The sequence below is a fragment of the Phyllobates terribilis genome, unplaced genomic scaffold, assembly GCF_046119375.1.
Source record: "Phyllobates terribilis strain yellow unplaced genomic scaffold, ASM4611937v1 Scaffold_2__4_contigs__length_985480577, whole genome shotgun sequence".
NCBI lineage: Eukaryota > Metazoa > Chordata > Amphibia > Anura > Dendrobatidae > Phyllobates > Phyllobates terribilis.
Window position 1 is genome coordinate 402597294 of NW_027362762.1, and position 19119 is coordinate 402616412.

At 43.5% G+C, this 19119-nt stretch overlaps 1 protein-coding gene across 9 annotated transcripts in view; it reads left to right on the forward strand.

Annotated features, from left to right (window-relative positions):
* Nucleotides 1-18810, forward strand: part of TPST1 (tyrosylprotein sulfotransferase 1) — a 224825-nt gene extending 206015 nt beyond the window's left edge. For 4 of the 9 annotated variants that reach the window (XM_073664951.1, XM_073664950.1, XM_073664952.1 and 1 more), the window contains exon 6: nucleotides 4972-5067. In XM_073664951.1, the coding sequence (XP_073521052.1) occupies nucleotides 4972-5052 (81 nt within the window). In that variant the 3' untranslated portion in view covers nucleotides 5053-5067. Of the gene's footprint in view, nucleotides 1-4971; nucleotides 5068-5429; nucleotides 5461-11967; nucleotides 12006-15965 lie in introns of those variants that run through there. The other 5 variants (XR_012282314.1, XM_073664957.1, XM_073664966.1 and 2 more) reach the window with 2 other exon arrangements.
* The last annotated feature ends 309 nt before the right edge of the window (nucleotides 18811-19119 follow it).

Here is a 19119-nt window from a genome sequence, read left to right on the forward strand (position 1 = left end):
CCAATCTTTCACACAAAAGGTTCCAGTATTTAAATAAATTACACTGTGTGTGATAATTTATTGTATCTTGGCAATACAATGTTCTACTTCTGCCAGAAGAAGATAAAAATATTGTATTCATAAGAGGAAGTCATTTAATACAAGTGCAGGGTTCATGTAAAAATTCATAAGGTATGCCGTTCCTGATAACTATGGAGCAGAGTGCGGTGCAGCAGCTATACAGATTTGTTATATTATGGTATATCCTCCAATACATTTCTATTCTAGAAGAAAACATTTTTAGGGTATTTGTCTCTTATTGGAACTTTTCACTGAATAAAATACAACCCCAATTTCCTCCCCAAAAACATTGGGACACTGTGTAAAATGTAATTATTTGGAAATCTCATATAGCCATATTTTTATTGACAACAGAACATAGAATGCATATCAGAAGTTGAAAGTTAGATTTTTCAATTTTATTTGAAACAAAATACCTCATTTAGAAATTAATGGCAGCAGCAAATCTCAAAAAAGTTGGGACAGGAATAACAAAAGGCTGGAAAAGTAAGCGGTATGAGTGAAAAATAATTGCAGGGTCAGTTTTCAATATGACGGTAGGTAAAAAAGCATTTTAGAGAGGCAGAGTCTCTCAGAAGCAAAGATGGTCAGAGATTCTTCAACCTTTGAACTACTTCATCTGAAAATCTTTGCATATCCCACCATCTACAGTACATAACATACATAATCTCATCAAAAGATTCATAGATTCTGGAGAAATCCATATGCACAAGGCCAACAGTCAATATTGGATGCTTGTGATCTATGAGCGCTCAGGTGGCACTGCTTTTTTTTTAAAAAAAGGCATTACTCCGGCTTGCCAGTCACTGCATAGGCTAAGGAATACTTCCAGAAATCATTGTCTAAGAACACAGTTCACTATACAATTCACAAATGCAAGTGAAAGATTTATCATGCAAAGATAGAACCTATATCCACATAATCCAGGAACAATGCCGTCTTCTCTGGGCCAAAGCTCATTTAAAATGGACTGAGGCAAAACGGAAAACTGTTCTGTGGTCAGATGAATCAAAATTGAAAATTCTTTATGGAAACCACAGACACTGTATATTCCAGACTTGAGAGTAGGAGGACCATAACACTTCTGATCATCACAAAGTTCAAAAGCCGACATCTCTGATGGTATGGGTGTGCGCTCTAGTGCGTATGACATAGGCATGCTACATATGTTGAAAGGCACTATTAACCCCTTTACGACCAAGGGCGTATTAGTACGTATCTGTGCCCTGGGCCTTATGGACCTGATACGTATTAGTACGCCCTGGCGATTTCGCCCGCACACAGGCTGTGCGGGCGCGATCGCCGCCAGGTGTCAGCTGATTGTCACAGCTGACACCCAGGGCTATGTGCAGGGAGCGGTCCCGCACCGCTCCCAGCACATTAACCCCCGCAATGCTGCGATCGAAGTCGATCGCAGCATTGCTGTGGCAAGGGGAGGTGATCGCCGATACCTCCTCTTCCGGCCTCCAGCGATGTCTGCCGCGGCTTCCAGGATGTTGCCATGATGACCCGATGTCGACAACATCCGGGTCACCAGACAGCAGGAAGATTTTTTGGACATGCGCAGTGCATCTCCAAACTATCTTCTCCCTGTCCAGCGCTGACAGCCTGCATGGCACAGGGATGGTGTTGCATTCCTGTGCCATGCAGGTGATCAGAGAAAAAAAAGTGAAAGTCCCATAGTGGGACAAAGTAATAAAGTATAAAAACTATCAGAAAGTGAAAAAAAAAATAAAAAAAAAAATGCAAAAATATAAAAAAAAAAAAATATATATAATCCACCAAAAATAAAAATGTAACGTACCCATCAATAAATATTATTATAAAAAAAATGACAAAAAAAAAACAAACAATAAAAGTACACATATTTGGTATCGCCGCGTCCGGAACAACCTGACCTATAAAACTGTCCCACTAGTTAACCCCTTCAGTGAACACTGTAAAAAAAAAAAAAAAAAAAAACGAAGCAAAAAACAATGCTTTATCACCATACCGCCAAACAAAAAATGGAATAACACGCGATCAAAAAGACAAATATAAATAAAAATGTTACCGCTGAAAACGTCATCTCGTCCCGCAAAAAACAAGCCGCCATACTGCTCCATCAGCCGAAAAATAAAAAACTTATAGCTCTCAGAATAAAGCTATGCTAAAAAATATTTTTTTCTATAAAATTGCTTTTATTATGTAAAAGTGCAAAACATAGAAAAACAATATAAATGTGGTACCGCTGTAAACGTACTGACCCAAAGAATAAAGCTCCCTTATCAATTTTACCACACGCGGAACAGAATAAAAAAAAACAATTCCTGAATTGTTGGTTTTTGTTTATTCTGCCTCCCAAAAATCGGAATAGAAAGCGATCAAAAAGTGTCACGTGCCTGAAAATGGCACCAATAACAATGTCAACTCATCCCGCAAAAAACGAGCCATCAAATGACTGTGCCAAAATCTGGAAAAATTATAGCTCTCAAAATATGGCGATGCAAAAACTAGATTTTACAAAAAATGCGTCTTTTAGTGTGTGACAGCTGTCAGTCATAAAAACCCCATATGATTCTGGTATTGCTATAATCACACTGACCCGAAGAATAAAGTCATCTAATCACTTATACCGCATGAGGAACGGCGTAAAAAATAAACTCTCAGGTTAGGGTTGGGCTAGGGTTAGGGCTGGGTTTGGGGTTAGGGTTGGGATGGGGTTGGGATTTTTTTCAAAAGTAAGAAAAAAGATGACGATATGGCGACTAGTGTTGAGCGCAAGGGCTCGCTACTCGAGTTTGCATTGGGTGCTCTGGTATGCATTGAGTATCGTGGGTATTTGAGTGACATGCTCGAGTCTCCGCCCCATATGCTTTGCGGCCAAAATAACTTTGCGGGGATTGCCTGCCATGCACGAGCGATCCCCGCATGTTTTTTTTTTGGGTGTCTAATAACCGTGAAACATGCGGAGCAGGGACTCGAGCATGTCACTCGAGCACACGCTGTACATGGTGCATACCTGAGTACCCGATGCAAACTCAAGTAGCGAGCACTTGCGCTCAAGACTAATGACAACTTATTCAATATGATGACCTAATGTTATCAAATTCTGTGTCGTACCTCTGGGTTCAAAATGTTAACTATACACCTTAATAAAATCCTTGAGGGGTATAGTTTCCAAAATGGGGTCACTTGTGGGGGAGCTCCAATGTTTGGGCACACAGGGACTCTCCAAATGCAACATGGTATCCGCTAACAAATTGAATGGAAAATCGGCTCAAATTGTTAGCGGACGCCATGTTGCGTTTGGAGAGCCCCTGCGTGCCTAAACATTGGAGCTCCCCCACAAGTGACCCCATTTTGAAAACTAGACCCCCCAAGGCACATATCTAGATGCATAGTGAGCACTTGGAACCCCCAGGTGCTTCACAAATTGATTCGAAAAAGTGAAAAAAAAAACCCACTTTTTCATTTTTATGAATCAATTTGTGAAGCACCTGGGGGCTCCAAGTGCTCACTATGCATCTAGATAGGTGCCTTGGGGGGTCTAGTTTCCAAAATGGGGTCAATTGTGGGGGAGCTCCAATGTTTGGGCACACAGGGGCTCTCCAAACGCAACATTATGTCCTCTAACAATTTGACCCGATTTTCCATTCAATTTGTTAGCGGATACCATGTTGCATTTGGAGAGTCCCTGTGTGCCCAAACATTGGAGCTCCCCCACAAGTGACCCCATTTTGGAAGCTAGACCCCCCAAGGCACCTATCTAGATGCATAGTGAGCACTTGGAACCACTAGGTGCTTCACAAATTGATTCGTAAAAATGAAAAAGTAAAAAAAAAAACACTTTTTCATTTTTATGAATCAATTTGTGAAGCACCTGGGGGTTCCAAGTGCTCACTATGCATCTAGATAGGTGCCTTGGGGGGTCTAGTTTCCAAAATGGGGTCACTTGTGGGGGAGCTCTAATGTTTGGGCACACAGGGGCTCTCCAAACGCAACATGGCGTCCGCTAATTATTCAAGCAAATTTTACAATCAAAAAGTCAAATGGCGCTCCTTCCCTTACGAGCCCTGCCGTGCACCCAAACAGTGTTTTTTCCCCACATATGGGGTATCTGCGTGCCCAGGGGAAATTGTACAATACATTTTGGGGTCCATTTTTTCTTGTTACCCCTGTGAAAATAAAAAAAATTGAGTCTAAAGTAACATTTTTGTGAAAAAATTAAATGTTCATTTTTTTCTTCCACATTCCAAAAATTCCTGTGAAGCACCTGAAGGGTTAATAAAGTTGTTGAATGTGGTTTTGAGCACCTTGAGGGGTGAAGTTTTTAGAATGGTGTCACTTTTGGGTATTTTCTGTCATAAAGACCTCTCAAAGTGACTTCAAATGTGATGTGGTCCCTAAAAAAATGGTTTTGTAAATTTTGTTGGAAAAATGAGAAATCGCTGGTCAACTTTTAACCCTTATAGCTCCCTAACAAAAAAAAATTTTGGTTCCAAAATTGTGCTGATGTAAAGTAGACATGTGGGAAATGTTATTTATTAACTCTTTTGTGTGACATATCTCTCGGATTTAAGGGCATAAAAATTCAAATTTTGAAAATTGCAAAATTTTCAAAATTTTCGCCAAATTTCCATTTTTTTCACAAATAAACGCAAGTGATATCGAAGAAATTTTGCCACTACCATGAAGTACAATATGTCACGAAAAAACAGTCTCAGAATCAGGGGGATCCGTTGAAGCGTTCCAGAGTAATTACCTCATAAAGTGACAGTGGTCAGAATTTTAAAAATTGGCCTGGTCATTAACGTGCAAACCACCCTCGGGGGTAAAGGGGTTAATGCTGAATATTACATAGAGGTAATAGAACAACATATGCTCTCACCCAGACAACGTCTATTTCAGGGAAGTTCTTGCATTTTTCAGCATGATGATTCTAAATCACATACTACTTCAATCACAAAAAATCTAAATGACAAAGAAGACCCAGAACTATTGAGCAGCTAGAATCCTACATCTATCAAGAATGGAACAACATTCCTCTTCCAATATCCATCAGTTGGTCTCCTCACTTCCTAGACGTTTACAGACTATTCTTAAAAGAAGAGGGATGCCACACAATAGTGGACATGGCCCTATCCCAACTATTTTGAGATGTGTTGCTGCCATCAATTTCTAAATGAATTAATATTTTTCAAATAAAATAGAAAAATATCTAACTTTCAACTTCTGATATGTGTTCTATGTTGTGTTATGACTAAAATATGGCTATAAGAGATTTGCAAATCATTGCATTCTTGTTTTCATTACCTTATTCACTGCTTCCCAATTTATTTTGAATTGGGATTGTAGAAAGAAACTATGTGGTTTTTTTGTGTTTTTAGCCAAAGAAGACTCGGGAAGGAAATTCTTGAGGCAAGATCATATTTTCTTGGACTATTGCATTTCACTCACTTTTGGGCTGTAGCACTCTTACTTCTGGGCAGCTCATGTTGTACTCCTATTTTGGCCTACAAGGCGGCAATTTCTGCATGTCATTATTCCACCCACCTTCCTTTTTTAATTCAATAAATTGATTAGATAGGGAAAAAACACATCCCGTTTGTCCAAATAGAAAATTATCTGTCAGGGCTTCTCAAACTTTTTATATGCAGATTGCATTAAACAGAACGTTTTGACACCTGTTCCTCACAAATCATGCCAACAATTAAAAATATAGTAGAACATAATAAATTTGCGCTGATATAATTAAAAAAAAAAAATATATATATATATATATTTTTTTTTATATATACATATGGAGAGCGGGGTATTAGAAAATACAATAAAAAATAATAAAATTTGCACTGATGTAACTGAAGAGCATAGAGAGTGGATTAGTAAAATAATAAAGTTTTATTTTTAGATAAAAGATACAATTAAAAATGTCTACATGCGTATATGCCTTACTACTCCACTCTCTATCGCTTCAATTACATCAGTGCTAATTTTATTATTTTTTATTGTATTTTCTAATACCCAACTCTCTCTCTATCTCTCTATCTCTCTAATCTCTATCTCTATCTCTCTATAATCTCTATCTCTCTCTCTCATTATCTTCTAATTTATACGTCTATTGACACTGTGTGGTTATTGTCTTAATTCGCTGCAGATCTATTGCCTTAACCTACTAGCGCCACCGCAGAGAAATTATTTTATTTTATATTATTAATTTGTCCCCTGAACCTAGTATAGTATTCTAACTGGCCCAAAAGGGGCAGTTATGTTACTAAACCAGAGGTTGGCGTAGCCCGAGTAAGGCCTGCACTGCACATGGTCACTTCTGTCAAAACTAGCCCCTCTGCCTCACCAAGAAGCGGGCCTCAAGGTTTGAGAAGCACCAATTTATGCTTTGTGCTACTTCTATTTTCTCTGTTCTGCATCACTGTGTGTCATTTGAGATTTGAAAAATACTAAAGGCCATGAAAATGGTCGGCTGTTTAATTTGGTTTTGCTCTTGCTCACTATTCATGGCTCTGACACATTGGCTATTCTTCAGATCTAGCAGCTTAGAACACTAACACTGTCTGAATATTTCCTGCAAAACATTTAATTTTGGGGGTTTTGACTGTAAAACCTAGACCAGTATGTCTGGTCATCAATCTATAAATACTGGTATGTAATAATGACTACAGTCGTGGTTGAAAGTGTTGGCCCCCTTGAAATTGTTTCAGAAAATTAAGTATTTCTCCCCCATAATTATTGCAATTACACATGTTTTGTTATACATATGTTTATTTCCTTTGTGTGTATTGGAACAATACAAAAAAACAGAGGATAACAAGGCGATTTGGACATGCCATATTTTGCAGACTGGACCATAAGACGCACCCCAAATTCTGGCGACGAAAATAGGAAAAATAATTTTTTAATAAAATGGAGTTCCGTCTTATAGTCTGAATTTACGGTAGCTTACAGGGTGGGAGCGGGGGCGACTGCGGTGGAGCGGGGTCACAGGAGGCAGGGTCGCTGCAGCAGGAAGTCGGCGACTGCAGGAGTGGGGCGATGCTCCAGGCCCCGGCTGGGAGGAGAGGTTGTCCTGGCGGTGCGAGGCTTCATGCTCTGGGCTTCACGAGCCGAGATCTCAATCTGCACATGTGCTGCCTCCGGCGGCGGTTTTCCTGAAGCCCACCACCGGCAAATCAATGGGAAGAGCGGGGACACCGCTCCTGCCTCACCGCCAACATCTTGCCCAGGGCCCATAGCCTCACACCACCAGGACAACTCCTCCTCTCAGCCCGTGGCCCGCATTATTGCCCCACTCCTGCCGCCACCGGCTTCCTGCAGCAGCCACCCTGCCTCCTGTGACCCCTATTCCACCGCTGAAACCACCCCTCCCTGGTTAGCTACATTCGGACTATAAGACATCCCCCCCCCCCATTTTCCTCCCAAATTTAGGGGGGTGATGGAAGCGTATCTTATAGTCTGAAAAATACGGTAATTTCACACAAAACCCCAAAAATGTGTCAGACAAAATGTTGCCACCTTGAACTTAATATTTGGGTGCACACCCTTTGGAATAAATAACCTCAATCAATCACTTCCCATAACCATCAACAAGTTTCTTACACCTCTCAAGTGGAATTTTAGACCACACTTCTTTTGCAAACTTCTCCAGGTTTCTTATATTTGAAGGGTTCCTTCTCCCAACAGCAATTTTAAGATCTCTCCAAAGGTGTTCAATGGGATTTAGATCCGGACTCATTGCTGGCCACTTCAGTACTCTACAGCACTTTGTTTTCTTCCATTTTTGGGTGTTTCTTGCTGTATGTTTGGGGTCATTGTCCTTCTGAAAGACCCATGACCTAGAATGCAAACCCAGCTTTCTGACATTGGGGACTACACAAAATCCTTTTGTAATTTTCAGATTTCATGATGCCTTGCACACAGGCAAGGCCCCCAGTGTCAGAGGCTGCAAAACAACCCCAAAACATCTTTGAACCTCCACCATATTTGACTGTAGGTGCTGTTTTTCTTTGTAGGCCTCATTCCGTTTTTGGTAAACAGTAGGATGATTTGCTTTACTAAAGAGCTCTATCTTGGTCTCATCTGTCCACAAGACACTTTCCCAGAAGGATTTTGGCTTACGTACATTTTGGCAGCCTGCAAAATTGTTGAAAAATATCAACAATCTCAAGATTACAAGTCCTCACAGTTCTCTTCTCCTTTTTCTGTTCTCCATGCTTAGTGTGGCATACACAGACACAAAATGTAAAGATTGAATCAACTTCTCCCCTTTTCATCTGGTTTCAGGTGTGATTTACATTTGCCCACAACGGTTACTTGCCACAGGGGAGTTTGAACTAACATCACATGCTTGAATCAAAGTTGTTTACCCACAATTTTGGAAAGGTGCCAACAATTTTGTCTGGCTCGTTTTGGAGGTTTGTGTGAAATTATGTCCAATTTGCCTATTTTTTTTATTTGTTATTTTGTGCTGTTCCTATGCATAGCAACATAGTAATTTAGATTAAATAAAGACAACCTTCTACCCCAATTACACACAAAGGAAATAAACGTGTATAACAAAACACATGTAATTGCAATAATTTTCTGGGAGAAATACAAGGGTGCTGTTATGCACACGCCCGGACTGACTGGCGTGTGCGGGTGTTGTGGTTCCACTGGACCATGAACCGGAGAGTGCCTGGAGGGGCGTGACTAAGTATCTGGCCGATCCGACCAAGATGGCACGACGGCATACGACGCCAGTGCACCAGGGAGAAACCGGGCAGAGGGACCAGGTGCTACTCCAGGTCAAACTCCGGACACGGGGGTTGACCCACACAGGGATTACTGGAACAGGCTGGTTAGGCTGGCGCACAGACTGGAGGGTATAGGCAGGCACGACTGGTATGCAGGCAGGCGGGTAAAGGCAAGCGCAGCTAGAGTGCAGACAGGGAGGCACTAGCAGGTAGGAACACAGGCGGGATAGGACCCAGTACACACTGGGACTCAGGAACAATACAGGCAGAGGGGTACAGGCAAGCACAGCTAGAGTGCAGACAGGGAGGCATTAGCAGGTAGGAACACAGGCGGGATAGGACCCAGTACACACTGGGACTCAGGAACAGGCAGGTTAGGCTGGCACAGACTGGTGGATGTAAGCAAACACGGCAGGTATGCAGATGGGTGGATACAGGCGAGTATGCAGGCAGGGAGGTACTGGCCGAAAGGACGGGCTGGAGCACAGAAAGGTTAAGACCCAGTACAGACTCGGTCACAGAACCGCAGATGCGGTAGACAACCACAGCAGAGAGGGAACGCCCGAAGCGGTGGGCAAGAACAGAGCAGTACGGGGCTGCAGGAGCAGCGAGCACAAGCAGGGCAGGACAGGACTGCCGGAGCAGCGGGCAGAAGCAGGGCAGGACAGGACTGCCGGAGCAGCGGGCAGAAGCAGGGCAGGACAGGACTGCCGGAGCAGCGGGCAGAAGCAGGGCAGGACAGGACTGCCGGAGCAGCGGGCAGAAGCAGGGCAGGACAGGACTGCCGGAGCAGCGGGCAGAAGCAGGGCAGGACAGGACTGCCGGAGCAGCGGGCAGAAGCAGGGCAGGACAGGACTGCCGGAGCAGCGGGCAGAAGCAGGGCAGGACAGGACTGCCGGAGCAGCGGGCAGAAGCAGGGCAGGACAGGACTGCCGGAGCAGTGGGCAAAAGGGTCAGAGCGGAGCAAGGCTGCCGGAGCAGTGAGCAAAAGGGTCAGAGCGGAGCAAGGCTGCGGAGCAGTGAGCAAGGAGTCAGAGCAGGCTAGAACCGCCGGAGCGGTAAGCAAAGGAGTCAGAGCAGACTAGAACCGCCGGAGCGGTGAGCAAAGGAGTCAGAGCAGGCTAGAACCGCCGGAGCGGTGAGCAAAAGGAGTCAGAGCAGGCTAGAACCGCCGGAGCGGTGAGCAAAGGAGTCAGAGCAGGCTAGGCTGAGTAGGGGGGGGACAGGGCTCTGTTCACACGGAACAGACAGGAAGGGAAAGGCAGAGCCAGACACCCACAGGGTACTAGCAGAGAAGTAGCGAGTGGACCACAAACTCACAAACGGGAGTACAGAGACAACAAGCAGGAGTTAGGTACGAGTTCAGACTCTGCAGAAAAAGGAAGGGAACGGACATAGAGGCAAAACAGGTAAAGGATAGGAGAGAGTTCAGACTGGAACTGAGTGTACGGAGGAGACCGACACTGCAGCAGAATACAGGAGTGGGTCTGGGAATACGGCCCCCAGAGAGGCAGGACGAACAGGCAAGGAGCGTGTTCAGACAGGACAGACAAGATACAAGAGCGGGTCTAGGTAATCAGCCCCTAGAAGGCGGGAGGAACAGGCTAGGAGCGTGTTCAGACAGGTCAGACAAGATACAGGAACGGGTCTAGGTAATCGGCCCCTAGAAGGCAGGAGGAACAGGCTAGGAGCGTGTTCAGACAGGCCTGGAAATACAGCCTCCAGGATAGGCAGACAAGAGAACACAGAACGGGACCTGGCACCTTCAGAGTGAAAGCACACACTGAATGAAACACTATGCTCAGGCAGGAATAGATGGGAGCAGCTGAGCTATATACCAGGTGACAGACAGCAATAGGCTGAGGACGCACAAGGGGTGTGACCCACAGCAGGTACAAAAAGCAGGAAGTGATCGGGCGCCGCCCTTAAGCAGCAGAAACAGACACAAACAGACAGCATGGAGGGAAGCCAGAGAGACATTCTGGACTGGAGATCAAGTGCGCGCTCTTGCACAGTGGGAGATGGACCACCATGCAAGGACGCCGCCAGGTATGTTACAGGTGCCAACACTTTCAGACATAACTTTATCTGACAGAGCGGGTAAAATAATCCTGTGTTCTGGTTTGCACCCTGTAAAACTATATTGGTTTATCATTGTGATGCTTATGACTAGCCACTGTCCTGAAGCAGACAGGGCACTAAAGAAGATTTACATTAATTATTAATAGACATTTTGTAGTTGATCACGGCCATTCTATGTAAACGATGCAATAAAACCCTTCCAGTAAAGGGTCCTAAATTCTGAATGGTTGTAAAGTTCTTGGCTGGCCAGAAATGTTCTCAAACTTTTCTGCTTTTCATACATATTTGTTGGCATACTGTTATTTTATTGAACACTTGTACGATATTGAAAATTTCTGTAATTAGAAAAGCAGAAGATATGATTCTTTAGCTTTTATTTCACTATCTGGTCTCATGTACACACAAACATAAATTTAAGACCAGAAAAGAGGTTGTGCTGGACTTAAATATTGATGACCTTTGAATGGGTCATAAATATCAGATTGGTGGAGGTGCCACATGTCCGACCCCATTGATTAGCTATTTGAAGTGACCAGGAGCTGAGCAGCAGAACCAGAGAACAGTACATGGAGGTGTGCTGCTGCGGCCCATACACTGTGTACTATGGCTGACATGAAAGCTGCAAAGAACTGATGCTGAGTGTAAGAGCCACACTGATCTGACTGATCCTAAGCATAGGTCATCAGTATTTAAGTAGTGGACAATCCCTTTAACATTTTACAACTCACCTTCAACTCATGTTTATCATATATAATATCCTGTGCAGTGTACAATTAATGTAATGACAATATTTAACTATTTTCTCCTTCCCATGGGGAACATTTTTGGTGTTAATACTATTACTCTTACCCCTCAATATCTGGATCCCTAGGATAGCGCAATACCAGAGGAGTCTTTATTTGTGTGATTGTTACTGGTTTATTACAAAAAGAACAGAAGAATATCCAATAGTCCTGTGCTACAGCAGCAGTAATGTGTTTACTATCGGCTTGGGGCTGCTAATGCTTCACTGTGCATGCTTTTTTTTTAATGTTAACTAATCTCAAATGCTCACCAGAAACATGTGTGTAAACACGATTCCCTTTATGTTTTACAGACTGAAGCCGTAAAGTAGCTGAGCCTTACTCTGTCAAGGTAAGAGCTCTGCTAAAAAAACCCTTTGCTTTGATGAGTAGTCCCATAAAACACAGTCCTTGCAGACTGGGATCAATAACTGTAGTGTGCATGGTTTAGCATCAGGGGAGACTTATTCTTACAGTTAGGGCATTACCAGGACATTACTATAGTGTACTTCTTATTACAGACTGATAAAGGCCTAGAAAAGACAAATGCCAAAAAGAGGTTTATCACATACTCACTTTAGACTGTCTATTAAGCAAAAATTTGTTTAGATACATCGTTTGGAGAAAAGATGATCTCCTACCTCCAAAAAACCTGGCCATGTAGAAAGTGATCATAATGTGCTTTAATGGTTTAGCTTTTTCTGCCAGTGATCAGCTGAATGTTGCCAGCTAGGTGGCAGCTTGCTGCAGCATAAAGCTTCTCCAATGCTCTATCCGTAATTAAGTTCTAACTTCATAACACTTGTAGACCCTTAGTTGAAGAATTCCAGATTTTCAACCCCACTAAGTATTTCTATATTATGTGTATATATAGAATAGCTGCATAAAATATATAAATAAATAAATTATATATTAGGAATGAGCAAAAAGAATTAAACTACCCTGGTCGGGATGCAATCTTCTAGTCACCTGACCACTGCAGCCATTTATGTCTGCTGACACGCTTTCCTAGTCACTTGACTACTGCAGCCAGTCACAGGCTTCAGCGGCCAGGCGACTTTCGAATAGAGTAGACATCAGTTCCTAAGCCGGGGCAGATCCTTGGAGTGGCCTGCGCTGGATGTAAGGGGCTTCTGGAAGGTGAGTATGGTCAATTTTTTTTCATTTTAAGAGCATCAATTACTAAAGATAACTTTTTCATTAGCAACCAGACCAGGATTCTGTTCACTTCTGTGCCGGCAATCCTCTCCCCGGAAGCATAGGTGTTCCTACCTACTAGGCATCACATGATGTCATGTTGCTGCATGATGCATATCATCATCATCATCACATAGAATAATAAGCGGCATATGCACCCAGTATACCAGCTAGAGGATTTCTGATGCAGAAGTGAAAACACTACCGTGGGATCCGCATGCCACAGAAGATCGAATTTGATACTGGATCAGGATAGTTTGAATCTTTTTGGACATCTCTAATATATAGGTCTGAGAGCAAAAGACGAATATAATTTATGTATAAGGGAAAGAAGTTTTACACATCAATGGGAAGATTCTGCTAACAGGAAGAAATGTTTTCTGACTTACTTGGGACTTTCTTTCCCTTCCACTCTGTAACAGAAAACTATTTATTACCATTCCTGTGGCTTCTACCATCTCCTAATAAAATACAGTTTTTTTTCCTTCTGCTGAGTCAGCTGGGAACATTAGAAAAGAATAGCTATGATTGATAGTATTGCTAAGAGCACAGGCAGAACCAAAATGCGGTATAGTCTAAATCAGGGGTCTAAAACACGCGGCCCGCAGGCACAGACCCCTTGACGATCCCGACCTGGTCCAGGAGGAGCCGCCGACAGCAGCGCTGCATTGCCGCACAGAGACTGTCTCCCAGCACTGCATTTCCAATGTCAGCCGCCGGCCAATCAGAGGCCAGCAGCTGATATCTGCGTGTCGGCGCAGCGAGTATGACGTCATTGCCATATGCAGATGTCAGCTGCTGGCCTCTGATTGGCCGGCGGCTGACATTGAAAATGCTGTGCTGGGAGACAGTCTCTGTGCGGCAATGCAGCGCTGCTGTCGGCGGCTCCTCCTGGACCAGGTCGGGATCGTCAAGGGGTCGGACTCTGTGGTGCCTGCGGGCCACATCTGCAGGAAGGCCGCCGAGGGAACGGAGGACAGGTGAGAATCATCTTTTTCTTCTATTTTATGTGTGTGAAGAACAGCACAGGGGGCACATAGCCACAAGAGGGGACCTGGATGGGGCACATAGCCACAAGATGGGGACCTGGATGGGGCACATAGCCACAAGAGGGGACCTGGATGGGGCACATAGCCACAAGATGGGGACCTGGATGGGGCACATAGCCACAGGATGGGGACCTGGATGGGGCACATAGCCACAGGATGGGGACCTGGATTGGGCACATAGCCACAGGATGGGGACCTGGATGGGGCACATAGCCACAAGATTGGCACCTGGATGGGGCACATAACCACAAGAGGGGACCTGGATGGGGCACATAGCCACAGGATGGGGACCTGGATGGGGCACATAGCCACAGGATGGGGACCTGGATTGGGCACATAGCCACAGGATGGGGACCTGGATGGGGCACATAGCCACAGGATGGGGACCTGGATGGGGCACATAGCCACAGGATGGGGACCTGAATGGGGCACATAGCCACAGGATGGGGACCTGGATGGGGCACATAGCCACAGGATGGGGACCTGGATGGGGCACATAGCCACAGGACGGGGACCTGGATGGGGCACATAGCCACAAGAGGGGACCTGGATGGGGCACATAGCCACAGGATGGGGACCTGGATGGGGCACATATCCACAAGAGGGGACCTGGATGGGGCACATAGCCACAAGAGGGGACCTGGATGGGGCACATAGCCACAAGAGGGGACCTGGATGGGGCACATAGCCACAAGAGGGGACCTGGATGGGGCACATAGCCACAAGAGGGGACCTGGATGGGGCACATAGCCACAAGAGGGGACCTGGATGGGGCACATAGCCACAAGAGGGGACCTGGATGGGGCACATAGCCACAAGAGGGGACCTGGATGGGGCACATAGCCACAAGAGGGGACCTGGATGGGGCACATAGCCACAAGAGGGGACCTGGATGGGGCACATAGCCACAAGAGGGGACCTGGATGGGGCACATAGCCACAAGAGGGGACCTGGATGGGGCACATAGCCACAAGATGGGGACCTGGATGGGGCACATAGCCACAAGATGGGGACCTGGATGGGGCACATAGCCACAAGATGGGGACCTGGATGGGGCACATAGCCACAAGATGGGGACCTGGATGGGGCACATAGCCACAAGATGGGGACCTGGATGGGACACATAGCCACAGGATGGGGACCTGGATGGGGCACATAGCCACAAGAGGGGACCTGGATGGGGCACATAGCCACAAGAGGGGACCTGGATGGGGCACATAGCCACAAGAGGGGACCTGGATGGGGCACATAGCCACAAGAGGGGACCTGGATGGGGCACATAGCCACAAGAGGGGACCTGGATGGGGCACATAGCCACAAGATGGGGACCTGGATGGGACACATAGCCACAGGATGGGGACCTGGATGGGACACATAGCCACAGGATGGGGACCTGGATGGGGCACATAGCCACAGGATGGGGACCTGGATGGGGCACATAGCCACAAGAGGGGACCTGGATGGGGCACATAGCCACAAGATGGGGACCTGGATGGGACACATAGCCACAGGATGGGGACCTGGATGGGGTACATAGCCACAGGATGGGGACCTGGATGGGGCACATAGCCACAGGATGGGGACCTGGATGGGGCACATAGCCACAGGATGGGGACCTGGATGGGGCACATTAGTACAAGAGGGGGACTTGGATGGGGAACATTACTACAAGATGTTTTCCATTATTACTATATGATGCTAATTGTAAGATAATATTACTGTATGTGGCCAATTGGGGGAAATAAAATTGTAAAAAAAATAAAAAATAAAATAAAGCATGAAAAAATATTGGGCACTAAAAATGCTGTTTTATATGTAAACTAAAGTAAACACAAAAAAGTGCACGTTTATTATCGCCACATCCATAACGACCCAAGCCATAAAAAATAAACACGGCAAAAATGTTCAAAAGGTGTATACAAAAAAAAATGGTATCACTAAAAATGTCACATTGAACAAAGAATGCGGCCCCCCAAATTCAAATTTTTTCCATGTGCGGCCCATATACCCAGCCGAGTTTGAGACCCCTGGTCTAAATTGTTATATTTTGTGTAATGTCCACACAGGCGCTGTCATCTGACAAACCGACGGACCAATGATCATCTCACTTCAAGCAAATTCTGATATCTGTATGTTGGCTGCGCCATTCCCAGTCTCCGTGTGTGTCTCCACAATGGCACAGATTCATCTTTTACCATTAATGGCACTTTCTTATAGCTGGATCCTCACTCTGGCAGTGGTGTAGTACTGTATTTACCAGCTGTATTAAGTTTTTAAGTAAGAAAAATTAAAAAAAGAAAAACCTTCAAAATCACAACCTGATTACTCTTATCACTGTGTGGCCTATCAACATTGCAATGCCGTGAGTTTTATTTTTTTTTATGTAACATAGGGTTCGACACATTGTTTGAAAGTATATATTCGATGTATATACTCTGATGCTTGGACACATGCAGTTGTTTGTCACCAGCAGTGTAATTATGTGTATTGTATACATGTTCGATTACAAGAATCAAAGCTCTATGTTCTAAGCCTGGTGGGTTTTTTATGGGATACATTTCACTGCAAGCATGACAAATTTAATAGTATTGTACTATCAAACTGGAAATTTAGTGAATCCGATCACTGTAGAATGGTATTAAAATACAAAAAACACACAAATATGTATAATGTTATTTTTTTCATCTTTGGTATTTTGGTATATGGGATTCGGATAAACAGAATAAATCCCCATTTATATAAACCAACTGGCAAGTAGTCTTTCAATAAGACGAAGGAAAATTAATGTTTAATGCATCCATAGGAAACTATTCACTTTTTATATTTGGAAGTTTCATTATATTTACTAGGAAATTATGTTTTTATAATTGTAAAAGACTTAGTGCATATATTGATTTAATCTCATTATTTTACCCCAAGTTGAAAACCTGTCCATTTTTCAGTTTTTTTTTTTTGCATCTAATGCTGCAAGAACGGAATATTTCGCTGCGTAATACAAAAATGCGACAAGAATGTATGCGGTGTGGCTGCAAGTAGTGAACGTAGCCTAAGGGCTAGTTTAGACGAGCGTATTATACAAATCTGTGCTGTCAGAGTTAGAATCCTAGCACACTGACCAATATTCAATCGGGATGTTCAGACGATAATTTTTTTCACATGAACACTCAGTCCACATGCTCTGTTCTTTCGTATTTCCGTATTACTCACCTAGTCAAGCCTATGGGAGTGCAAATCAAATTGGATCCCATATGGTTCATCCGTATTTCATCCAATTTTTTGTGATACATTGCCATTATTAACAGGAAACTGATTTTGATCATGTACATTATAAATTGTTGATCTATAATACGGACACCACGCGGATGTTACATGAATATAAAAAAACGGACACACGGATAACAGTATGGATGAGAATCGACTACGTTTTCTGGATGAAAATGGGACAATTTTTCATACCCTCATCCGAACCTGGCCTCAGCGAGATCTCCTATACTCTGTTGTTAGCAGCTGTAGTGGATTACCTGCAGAAAGTGGAGTGTATCGGGGTAGGTTTTCAGTCTTGAATGATATAAAATGAATTTTTGTATTTACTGACTGCAAACCAATGTACTACAGCTGGAGGGTATGGAAACACACCGTGTTAGATTGTACTCACATGCAGTGGTTTTGTGGCTGTTCTTTTTTTTTTCTGATACTATTTGGGTACGCACACATGACATCTTTTTCAGGTGGATTCCACCTGCAATCTGCCAGGAAAAAGTGCCACAATACTGCCATAAAAAATAAACATGGTGCACAGCAATGTAAAAACGACATCGCTCCTCAAATGTTCAGTCTTTTGTCGCTTCTTTTAACTGGTTCAAGGTTCAGAAACTGTCAAGCGGTTTAAAAAGAAAAAGACTGGTGATTACCCAAAAAACTCAACGGCTCTGGCACTGATAGAGGCATCGTGTGCACATGCTATAACAGCAAAAATTGGTGTAATTACAAAAAACAGAGTGATTTATGTAAGAACCCCTCTCCAAAAAAATTGTCACATGAGAATAAACAGAGGGTTGCAGAATCTTTCACTATACAATGAAGCTTTATTCACAGAAAACTCCTTTAACAAGGCTAACAAATATTATCCTTATGGATCTGAATGCTTTTACAATGATTAACGATATTGATCTAAGTTTGTCGTCTAGAATGATTGTCCCAAAGTCATTAGAGATAAATGTTAGTTACATAGTATGTACTTTATTATGGGTCACGACAAGTTCACGAGGGGCAAATCAAGCAATTATGTCTCGGGAGACAAATTATTTTTGTATGGAAAATCCTAACTGTTTGGAATAATTTAAATGGTTAATGGTGCCTGGCAATGACCAACTTGTAATTGCTTGGATCTGATTGACAATGGGATTGTATTCAGCATGGACTGGTTTCTTATCGGTAGTCGTCATCTTGTTTGCTGAGTATGTCAGAGATTAGCCGCTTGCATCACTTGAAAAAAAAGGAAAAAAATACAATTATTTAAAATTAGGGGCAAAACCTTATTTTAAATTCACTCATGGAGAAAGATCCAAAACATTCCTGCCACTGCTGTGCAGTATTCTCTAGCAATGATGGGAGCATCCGTCCTAAAAGTGTATTTCATGCAATTGTTTCTACAGTTTACAACCTGAACTCAAGACCATAATGTATTGTGTGGGGATATATCTGAAGTGGTTGCTCCAAACACCAAAACGTACCCAGCTCAGCCACAAGAGCCTACTGTGTATGCATAGGTTCAGATTTCTTTACACTTATTGAAAAAAAACTTCCAAAGAAGTTGGGTTGGGGAATAGGGTTTGAGAAGAAAATGTACATTTACAATTTTATTGACCTTTTTTGTATTTTATTTTTCAAAATAAAAGCTTTAAATGTGAATGTTTGCTGTTCATTTTGAGTGATTTACCTCCTGGAACCGTTCTTCACTGCTGTTTTTTATGAAGGTGTCAAAATTTACGAAAGCTGATTTAACGGGTCATTTGCTGAAGCTTTAATATATGTCCATACTCACTGACTTTTCCATCAGCAGCCCAGGAAAGAAGTTCTGCTGTGTATTACATTACAAGCTTGGTGGATTCTAGAAAATGTCACAATGTAGCGTAGATTGAATGACGCTGTGGTCATTTCCGACCAACTGTAGCCTTTGTGCAATGAAATTGGCAAAAATTGGATGCAAATTTTGCCACT